Consider the following 11,183-nt stretch of genomic DNA (forward strand, 5'->3'; position numbering starts at 1 on the left):
CTGAACCATGATCCATGGTTAATGGATGGATGGTTATAGCCGCAAGGGATATCTTACGATCAACTTCGGGTTGGTGAGTAGGATAGGCGCCATATGCCTTATGTAGGGCGTGGACCCACATGATGGCAATGGAAGGCTGGTTATGTCAGTACACGCTAAGTAGACGATGGCTTATCATGGCTAAGGGTCGGTTCATGTTCCATGACGGTGGTTCGATGGCCGAGCACTAGTATGGATAGCCACGTTGCTGGAGGATGAGTATTGATGTGATGATCCAAGACATCAACCTCAGGGTTGATAACTTCGAGATTGGCTAAGAGTCATGACGAAGTGTATGGACAGTATTATGTGTCGTTGACCATAAGTACTAAGCCTAAGTGTGATTGTTCAAGAAAGGCCGTGTAAGATCTGATCTTGGTGGAATATGGACGACCTGACCATTGAGTATGGATCAAGGTGTCGAAACTAACCTGATTAGTGAATACATCGGTTGGTATGAACAAGTCATATCTTTGTCTGGCTTAAGTCCCAAGGCCGGTCAGGTCAGATGAAGACTCATCGAATCCAAAGTCATGTGAGGATGGTTGGTTGATTGACTTAGGATTATGATGGGCTTTGTTAGTCCATAAGAAGGACTTGGTACTATTGCGTATAAGGCAAGAGGGTGTTGGATTCTGCATGAGCCAAGAATGGCCAGATGCATATCCTTATCCTTTCGAAGACTTCTCAAAGGTTGCTTTAGTCTGTGGAGATGGTTGGTTGAATGACTAAGTACCTCGGGGAGCTGTTTAATGCAGGAATCAAGATAAGGACCTTAAGTAAGATCATTGAGTGATCGTGGTCCAGTACACAAGCAAGTGTAGTTCAAGTCAATGGTGGTCCGATGAGCTAACCAGCTCTGTAGATGTGGCCAAGGTAAGATCTAGCAATTACTTGTATAGATCTATATAGAATGGTTTAGAGGAATGGAACCTCGAATTCGGTATGACTTGGTTTAGGTTTAGAATTGACCTTGAATTTGATTGGTAGTTGAGTAAACTAACCAAGGCTAAGGTGATACGACCAGACAAGTGTTAAATGGTTTTAGACCAATGGTTAATTAAAAAATAATCCGCATCGTATCTGTTGAATGATCTAAGCTATGAATGACAAATGAAGTCTTTAGCTAAGGTCTAAATTAGCCCTCGCCTTTAAGCGTTATTATAAATAAAGGGCGAAAATTAAGAGGTTCGACCAAGAAGTGGACCGAGCGACGTGAGCGTCGACCGCGGCCTAGTCAGCCGGGATCTGGTCTTACAGTAGTCCAAACATAGGATGGGCTGCTGGCAGAATTTATTCTTAGTGGTGAACTCAATCTGTAGTATCTTCCCCTCAAGATCCGAGCAACCAAAGAATCAGGAAATTGTACTAGCCTCCATATTTGTTTCGCCAATAGTGTCAGACTGAACTCATGGATCATACGGAAACCAATTCCACTCTCTTCTCTTGGTTAACAAATTTTTTTCCATTTCGCCCAGTCTATTCCTTTTTTGGTGAATTTGAACTCCACCAGAATTGAGCAATGACACTTATTATGTTTTTACATATCTCCAATAGGAGCATGAAAGTAGACATAACATATGTCGGAAGAGCGAGCAGAATGGATTTAATCAACACTTCCTTTCCTCCTTTTGAGAGCCATCTACATGTCCATCAATTTACATTATGCATCAACTTATCTTTTAGAAATGCAAAAATTTTGCACTTCGAACCACTTATGTCTTCTGGTATACCTAAGTAAGTACCATTCCTCCTTCGTATTGTATTTCAAGTGTATCTTTAATCTCTTATCGAATAGTTGCATTTATCCGCTTACCAAAGAGTAAGGAGATTTATTAAAGTTGATACATTGACCTGATGTTTTACCATATTTTCTGACTACTTTCATTATTTCATCACATTCGCAGGGCTTCGCCTTACAGAAGAAAATGATATCATCAGCAAAGAGAAGGTGGGATACCGAGGGACATACGCGTGTGACGCGCATCCCGATATCTTACATTGGTTCTCTACATGATTGAGAATGCTAACAAGTGCTTCCGTGCATAGAATAAAAATGAAAGGAGACAAAGGATCTCCTTGGCGTAGGCATCTCCCAGGAACATTATTTCCTCTTGGCTGTCCATTCACGAGTACGTTATATTTCACCGATGTAATGCATCGCATTATCCAGGCTATCCATATTTCTGAAAAGCTCATCTTGCGCATGACAGCTTCAATAAACGACCATTCCATCCTGTCATATGATTTGCTCAAGTCCGTCTTAATGGCCATCCTTTTACTGCATCCACTTGGTTTAGTTCTCAGCGGGTGGAACATTTCTTGAGCAATCATAATGTTGTCTGAAATCTGTCTTCCAGTAACAAAAGCTGACTGGGTTTTCGATATCAAGCCTGGTAGCACTTTTTTAATCTCTGGCATAAGACCTTAGAGATTATCTTGTATCTGACGTTACACAAGCTAATGGGTCTGAACTGAGTCATTTCATTAGGCTTTGTTGTTTTTGGTATGAGGCATATATTTGTATCATTCAGTCCATTCGCCACCGTCCTCTCAAAAAGGAATTTATTAACCAGAAGAATTAAGTCCTCCTTTACTATATGCCAAAATTTCTGATAGAAAAACGCGGTCATCCCATCTGGTCCTGGAGCCTTTTCTGGATGCATAGCAAAGAGCGCTAATTTGACCTCCCATTCAGAAACCGGAGCTGTAAGATTGTCATTCATAGCCCCAGTGATCGTTGCAGGAACTCGAGCTAGTGTCTCTTCAATGTCCTCTGGATTAGACGATTCAAAGATCTGTTTAAAGTAGCTAGTAGCAATGGCTACTAAACTCTTCTTCGTCCTCAACTATATTTTCATTTGTATCTAGGAGCTGCGTGATTTATTTCTTGCTCTTCTTTGCTTTGTTAGGGGATGAAATTTTTTTTTTTATTTATGTCACCTTCTCTCAGTTAAAACACGCGACTCTTCTGTTTTCACAACATTTCTTCTGCTTTAAGAACATCAAAGAATTCTTTCAGTACTGCTGCAATTTCCTCAGTTGTAGCATTATCATCTGCGTACAAACACTCCACTTTTTTTTAAGTTCTTCCACTAATTTTGCCGAGTTTACATTATGTTATCTCCTCCATTCGCTCAAGGCTTTTCGGCAGCTTGAAATATGTTCCATAATAGTCGTATTGGGAGGGAAATTAGGAGATTTTCATCCCTCGAGAATGACTTGTTTTAGCTTCTCATTATCAAGCCATCTTTTATCAAACTTAATTTTTTTTTATTTGTTCATTGGGAGTATGTCTGCAAAAATCGGACGATGGTCCGATTTCCATAATCTCATATACTTCACAGTCGAGTGGGGAAATTTTTCCTGCCAATCCGCATTCCTACTGCTCTATCTAAGCAACATTAAACAGTTGTTCGTCCTGTTCTCTTCCTTACCCATGAGAGCATGTTTCCTACCCATCGATACCGTTAGTTATCTTGTTTATTTAGTATACAAAAATCAGATGATAGTTTACATTAGTTTACCCCCTACATAAAATAAAGTCAACTATCACATGACATCTTATAAATAGTGGAGGAGCCAATGAACAAGCGGGTAGGTCGGTTGACCCATATGAAATTTAAAATTTTATCTAATTTAGACATAAAATTGTAACATATCTTGATTAATTGGTTGAATTTCATTAATTTGATATACCTGATACATAGCCAATTTTTTATACATAAACTTTGTTGATGTAAAGATGTCCGCCCTGAAGTAGTCGCTGACGTAGTTGCTGAAGCAGACGTCGTAGTGAGTGGTGAAGACCATGTGGAGTCGAGATGCTGAGCTGGAGTCGTGTAGACTTGGAGAGCAAGGGAGTATCTTGAAGAAAGAGACACAGAGGCTGATCTTATAGAGAGAGAGAAGCGCTTGGAAGTGTTCTGGGTCGTGCTGAAGCAGGGGCTGAAGTACTTGACGGTGGAGAGACATAAGCGGGTAGCTTAGGAATTGTTCAGTAGCAGCTGTTAGGGTGTTAACAGGCTAGCGAGGCTGATTAAGCAGAACTTGTAATTGAGTTGTACAAGGCGATTTCTAATAAAGCTATTGGGTGTGCTTGTGTAATTGTCTCTCTTGATTTACCTTCTGCATTACTATTGTTTGTGTCGTCTTTGCACTTACAAGTGGTATCAGAGCGGGTCACCTAAGTTACTGGTGTGATCCTGAAGGTGAAGATGTACACGATTGTTTGATGCAGAAGACAATCATGTTGGATGATGGCTGGTGGTATGGTCATTGGAGGGCGCACATGAAGCTGTTGTTTGAGGAATCAAGGAGCGTGCGTGGATAGCTGTGAAGACTGGGTGGGAGGAGCCTACCATATATACAGCAGAGGGGAAGAAGCCGAAGCCTAAGGAGCCAAGACAAGGAGTGGTTCGAGAGGTAGTTCGAGAAGTAGTACGGCGGATGCGTCAGAGCCTGATGCAGTACTCATGAAGAAGCAGACGGGTGTGTCTGTGATGTTTGTATTGACATCTAAGCATCTATGTTTTAGCTTAGTATGCAATCAAGCAGGGGGAGAAATGGTGACGTTCTGGTCCAAGGAGTGCATATCTCATGGGGGAGAAGAGCATAGTGATGGACGTCCTGAAGTAGATGATGCTTGTCTCATGGGGGAGAAAAGCATGGTGTGGTGCACATCTCGTGGGGGAGAAGAGCACATTAAGCATGGAAGTTTCCAGGTGGGGAACGTGGTTGTTGAACCAGAAGAAGATTGTGCTTGATCGGCACACAAAGCTAAAAGGGGGAGATTGTTGATGTAAAGATGTCCGCCCTGAAGTAGTCGCTGACGTAGTTGCTGAAGCAGACGTCGTAGTGAGTGGTGAAGACCATGTGGAGTCGAGATGCTGAGCTGGAGTCGTGTAGACTTGGAGAGCAAGGGAGTATCTTGAAGAAAGAGACACAGAGGCTGATCTTATAGAGAGAGAGAAGCAAGTGTTCTGGGTCGTGCTGAAGCAGGGGCTGAAGTACTTGACGGTGGAGAGACATAAGCGGGTAGCTTAGGAATTGTTCAGTAGCAGCTGTTAGGGTGTTAACAGGCTAGCGAGGCTGATTAAGCAGAACTTGTAATTGAGTTGTACAAGGCGATTTCTAATAAAGCTATTGGGTGTGCTTGTGTAATTGTCTCTCTTGATTTACCTTCTGCATTACTATTGTTTGTGTCGTCTTTGCACTTACAAACTTGTGATCCTGGTTTTTTCTCCTAGCTCTGCTACTGCTTATAAAACAGTTTCTTATAGAAGGAGATTGAATCTCTCGTCGGGACCTTTTCCTCAATTCTACATTTTCCCTATTTCTTCTTACTTTTCCATTTGTTTGGATATTTTTATTAAAAGAAACTTGCTTAGAGATTTCCACGTTAAGTTTGTTATTATTATTTTCTTGACCTCCATGCTAACGTATATCCAGGTCTCCATCGTGTGTTTCTTCTTATAATTTGCATTCACTTTATCGGTCATACGATTTAAGGAGCAAATGTTGGGCATTAATTAACCTAGAAGAGATTTTTGCTGGGTTAGAGTAGGACGCATCTCCAGTTTTCAGGTTTTTAATTTTCGGTTTATGGGTTACTTGTTTGGGGCTCCCCATAAATAAAGTCAACTATCACATGACATGTTATAAAATAGTTTCTTATAGAAGAGATTGAATCTCTCGTGGGGGAGACCTCTTCCTGAATTCGACATTTTCCCTATTCCTTCTTACTTTTCCATTTGTTTTATTATTTTATTAATTGCTTAGAACTTTCCAAGTTAAGTTTGTTATTACTATTTTATTGACCTCCATGCACGTTAAAGTATATCCATGTCTCGATCGTTTGTTTCTTCTGATAATTAGCATTCACTGTAGCGTTGATACGATTTATGGAATGTTTTACCGAGTCTGGATCACTGTTGACGTCTGTCATTGGCTAATGTGAATGGTCAAAAACGTACGGCTGACAACACAAACCTTAATTACAAGCTCAGTGCTTGATTCGTCTATTTATACCTCATACATTTGTTCTGAATCTTTATCTTAAAGGTCTCAGTGAACTTTATCTTTGCTCTTTTTCAAAAAAAAAAAAAAAACTTTATCTTTGTTTTGTGGGTTTGACTCGAGATTTTTTCCTTTTCTTATTAAGTTATTTTTCACTTTTTCTTGACGCATCATTCGGTTTTTAATGTCAATGGAAGGGTCAAGTACGGGTTCTTTGAGAGTGGTGTTGTTACATGGTAACTTAGACATTTGGGTGAAGGAAGCTAAAAATATTCCTAACAAGGAACGGTTCCAGAGGTACAAAAAGAACCGTACAAAGATTGGCAAAACTTTTGTGATCGACAACAATGAGAATCCTGTGTGGATGCAGCATTTCTATGTACCGGTGGCTCACCATGCGACGGTGGTTAAATTTGTGGTGAAAGACAGTGACCGTTTTGGAGCCAAGTTCATAGGAGCTGTTGGAATCCCAACCGAGGAGTTATGTTCAGGGAACACGATCGAAGGGCTGTTCCCGATACTTAACAGTAATGGGAAGCCATGTAAAAAGGGTTCTGTGTTGAGTTTGTCTATTCAATACACTCCAGTGGAAATGATGAAAATTTACCAAATGGGTGTTGGTAATGAGTGCGAAGGAGTTCCCGGTACGTACTTCCCTTTGAGGAAAGGCGGTAGAGTTACTCTGTATCAAGATGCTCATGTTGAAGACGGGACACTTCCGAGTGTAGATCTCGATGGTGGGATGAAGTATCTACATGGAAAGTGCTAGGAAGATGGGCGGATGCGATTAGACAGGCAAAGAACTTGATTTATATCACAGGTTGGTCAGTTTACCATCCGGTTAGGCTGGTTCGTCGCAACAATGATCCGACCGATGGTACATTAGGTTATTTGCTTAAAGAAAGATCTCAAGAAGGTGTTAGAGTGTTGGTTCTGGTGTGGGATGATCCGTTTTCAAGGAGCTTTATGGGGTGCAGAACAGTAAGTCTCTAACTCTGTTTTCTGTTTCTCTTAATACTCTTATCTTTTCTTCATCTGAAAACATATGAGAACATGTCGAAACATCATCGGGAATTACTGAATTCCAAGTGTTAGCAATTTAACACTTATTAATTCATGAATGTTTTCATGTGACTCATATAGTCCGTATAGTTTTTAATAATACGTTACTTTTGTCCATATGTGTAGTTATGTGGTGGTTTCTCTGCAATGTAGTTAAAAATCAATTTCGTCTTTTTTATAACCTACTAATACATTGACATTTAGATAGAGCAAAAGAGTTATATAACAATAACGTGTTCTACAATTTACCGAGCTAGTCCAAGCTCGCTTGATGTCTGTATTAGATGAAGCAAAAATCCTTTTGTTGTTTTAACCAAACTGATGTTTGTGGTATGCAGCCCGGATTTATGAAGACAAGCGATGAGGAGACTCGCCATTTTTTCAAGAACTCGTCGGTGCAAGTTATTATTTGTCCTAGATCTTGTAGGAAAAGTCTTCACAGCTTCGTAAAAAAAACTGTAAGATGCTCAATAAATATTGCATCGATGCATGCTTCAAACCTTATGTAAAGCATGATCATCTAGATATCTGACTGTCACTGTGATTATCAGGAAGTTGGAACTATCTACACACATCATCAAAAAACTGTTATTGTAGATGCTGAGGCAGCTCAGGGCCGACGAAAGATCATAGCGTTTGTTGGAGGGCTAGACATGTGCAAAGGACGTTTTGATACTCCTAACCATCCTCTCTTTAGGACATTGAAGACGCTTCATAAAGATGACTTCCATAACCCAAACTTTGGGGTAACCATTTCAAAGAAAATATCATGTTTGGTTTCCATTTATGGAGTTTAGATACTATTGTTCTTGATTCGTGTACATAATATTTTGTCATATTCATTGACGGATTAGACTACTGCTGAAGATGCACCAAGACAACCGTGGCATGATTTGCACTGCAAGATTGATGGTCCGGCAGCGTATGACGTGCTTGCTAATTTTGAACAACGTTGGCTAAAGGCTTCGGAGAAACGTCACAGATTTTTGATACATAGATCGTCTTCTGAGGATGCTTTGCTTAAGATTGACAGAATTTCAAATATCATGGGAGTATCAGAAGCTTCTTTTGATGAGAATGATCTAGAGTCTTGGCATGTTCAGGTAATTCAGAAATATGATGGACTATATGTGGTTGTGACAGAAGGACTAATATCATTTCTTTTCTATGAACTAATTATCTTTAGGTTTTTCGTTCCATTGATTCAACCTCAGTCAAAGGGTTTCCAAACGACTCAAAGGAAACAAGTGAAAAAGTAAGCACAACACGGAACATTTTTAACCTTGTCTTATCTTTAGTCACAACAATGTTGCTACTCTTAATATATTGGTTATAATATGTTAACAGAATCTTCTATGTGGGAAGAATATATTCATAGACATGAGCATACACATGGCTTATGTTAAGGCTATAAGATCTGCTCAGCATTTCATCTACATCGAGAACCAATATTTTTTGGGATCATCATTCAACTGGGATTCACATAACGACGTTGGTAAGAAAACTGTAACCTTGTGAAGGAAATTCAATCTACGCATGCAATATATAATATAACAAGGAGTTTCTTGAAATGCAGGTGCTAATAATCTTATCCCTATGGAAATCGCACTTAAGATTGCGTGTAAGATTAGAGCTAGGGAGAAGTTTGCTGCTTATATTGTCATTCCTATGTGGCCAGAAGGTGATCCAGCGAATCCGGGTATGCAGAGCATTTTATACTGGCAGGTAAATACTTCTTCTATAGTTTGCTAAATATCATCTCACTTGAACAATAATCTTGCATGCTTTATATTGGTACATTTTCATCATCTTTGTAGTATAATACCATGCAAATGATGTATCAAACTATCTACAAGGCACTTGTGGAGGCTGAACTTGATGGTCAGTATGAGCCACAAGACTATTTGAACTTCTTCTGTCTTGGAACCAGAGAGGTTGGTGATGAAATAGCTAATGTTTATAGTCCGGGAAGTCCCCCTAAGAAAAATGCAAAGGCAAATGCCTCACAGGTATATATAAGTAGATGACTTGTTGAAATATTTGATTTCGCTTATGTTATTGTTTTCTCACTAAGACAACAAAATTATCCAGGTGGAAGCTTTGAAGAGTCGAAGATTCATGATATATGTTCATTCCAAGGGTATGATAGTGGACGATGAGTTTGTTTTAATTGGTTCTGCGAATATCAACCAGAGATCCTTGAAAGGAACAAGAGACACTGAAATCGCCATGGGAGGGTATCAACCACACCATTCATGGGCTAAGAAAGGTTCACGTCCTCGTGGTCAGGTAATAAAATTTTCAATTGGATGCATTCTAATAACTAAATCTAGAAACCCATCAATATATTTATAGAGAGTTCTTCCTTCCTTCCGCTTCACTGGCTTAGAAATATTGTGAGATCTCGGTGATTATGAGATCTAGAATATTGTATTTCCTTGTAGTTATTTGGAAAAGTTACATTCACTTAACACAACACAGCCACCAAAATACAAATCTTGGTTATTCTTACCCTCCAAAACATGATTTTGTTGCATATATCCCTATTTATTGCAGATCTTTGGATACAGAATGTCGTTGTGGGCGGAACATCTAGGGTTTCTAGAGCAAAGTTTCGAAGAGCCAGAGAACATGGAATGTGTGAGACGAGTTAGGGAATTGAGTGAGATCAACTGGAGACAGTATGCAGCAGAGGAAGTTACAGAGATGACAAGTCATCTTCTTAAGTATCCAGTTCAAGTCGATAGGACAGGCAGAGTGAGTTCTCTTCCTGGATGCGAGACATTCCCAGATCTCGGTGGCAAGATTATAGGCACGTTCTATGTGTTCAAAGAATACCTTACCATCTAAAACTTACTTGGTTTGATTCATATACAAAATCTGCACATGAACGTATCAATGCCAATTTATCATCTTCGGTACAGTTTAAACACGTCGATTCTTCAGTGTGAAACATTTCTTGCAATTTCGTGGAGATAATAAGGACAGACTCTAGGGTAAATCCTCTCTAACCCAGAGGAATCTGGATATCTGTACTGTACATCGCATTTTACTTGTATGTTGTGTTTCTTTTCCCGTCTGGTTTTGTTGATTTCTCTTGTAGGATTGTGGCTCGTTTTAAATTAAATAAGGTTTTCTTCAATGCTATTAAAGCATGAACACTTTTAACTGTGTGTCAATTCCATAACTAACATAAATCATGTCGCCACATATATTCCTTCCTCTCTCTAAAATTCTCTCAACTTTTCGTTTTCAGATCTGCCTATGGCGAGTCCGTCCTCCATCTCCGCCGCCGGGGAGGGCTCCTGCTCTTCTTGTTTCTCTTTTTCTTTTTGCCTCTTCTCTCTTTTTTTTTTTGAAACACCTATAGCTATTACATTCATCTTAATTATCTTGAACGTAAAAATCCAGACACAGTTGTTGTAAACTTTGACGTTGAAATTTTCTAAAACCATCCATCGTATATGTTATAGTTGTTTGAAATGATTATTTTTTATGACTTCCTCGTGAGCTGGTTTTTGCAGAGGCTCGTGAACTTCCAACAACTCTTTTTATAGCATGTTCACATCTTATTTTTCTTTGTTGTTAACCTCTTTATGACTCTGAGATGGAAGATCTGGTGGCATATTTTGATTCATGGGTTCACGAGTAAACTCATTGGAAGGTTGTATTTGATCATCAGTGTTAACACGAAACCCATCTTCACTTTCTTGTGTCTCTGGAATTTAAGTTTGTGGCATATCATCACCAAACGTTTCTGAATTCAGATAACTTTCATCATTAGCTAAGTCATTCTTCCTAATCTCTTCTCTTCTTTGGTTGACAGAGTATTGATATTGTGAAACGGATGTCATAAAATTTGGAACACCGTTGCATAATATCCTAAAACTCTAATAGCTTTCGTGTAAATGATTTTATAATCTTACACACATCAAAAAATTATATTTTGTGTCATAAAAATTATATTTGAAATTACTTAAGATTCTTTGGATGTGGTAAAGATTAAAAGTATTTATTTCACGCTATTTCAACCAGGAATAAGATGCAGAAACCATTGATGTAAC

The 11,183-nt window shown here is 39.2% G+C and overlaps 1 protein-coding gene across 1 annotated transcript; it reads left to right on the forward strand.

Moving 5' to 3' along the window:
• Nucleotides 1-6,241: 6,241 nt before the first annotated feature.
• Nucleotides 6,242-10,252, forward strand: LOC108844964 (phospholipase D gamma 1-like). Its single transcript, XM_057006121.1, is given in 11 exon segments — nt 6,242-6,830; nt 6,833-7,038; nt 7,458-7,577; nt 7,671-7,865; nt 7,974-8,222; nt 8,306-8,374; nt 8,467-8,614; nt 8,696-8,844; nt 8,937-9,128; nt 9,211-9,408; nt 9,676-10,252. Coding segments are annotated over 11 exon segments (2,409 nt in total). The 3' UTR covers nt 9,970-10,252.
• The last annotated feature ends 931 nt before the right edge of the window (nt 10,253-11,183 follow it).

The sequence above is a fragment of the Raphanus sativus genome, chromosome 3, assembly GCF_000801105.2.
Source record: "Raphanus sativus cultivar WK10039 chromosome 3, ASM80110v3, whole genome shotgun sequence".
In the NCBI taxonomy this organism is placed as follows: domain Eukaryota; kingdom Viridiplantae; phylum Streptophyta; class Magnoliopsida; order Brassicales; family Brassicaceae; genus Raphanus; species Raphanus sativus.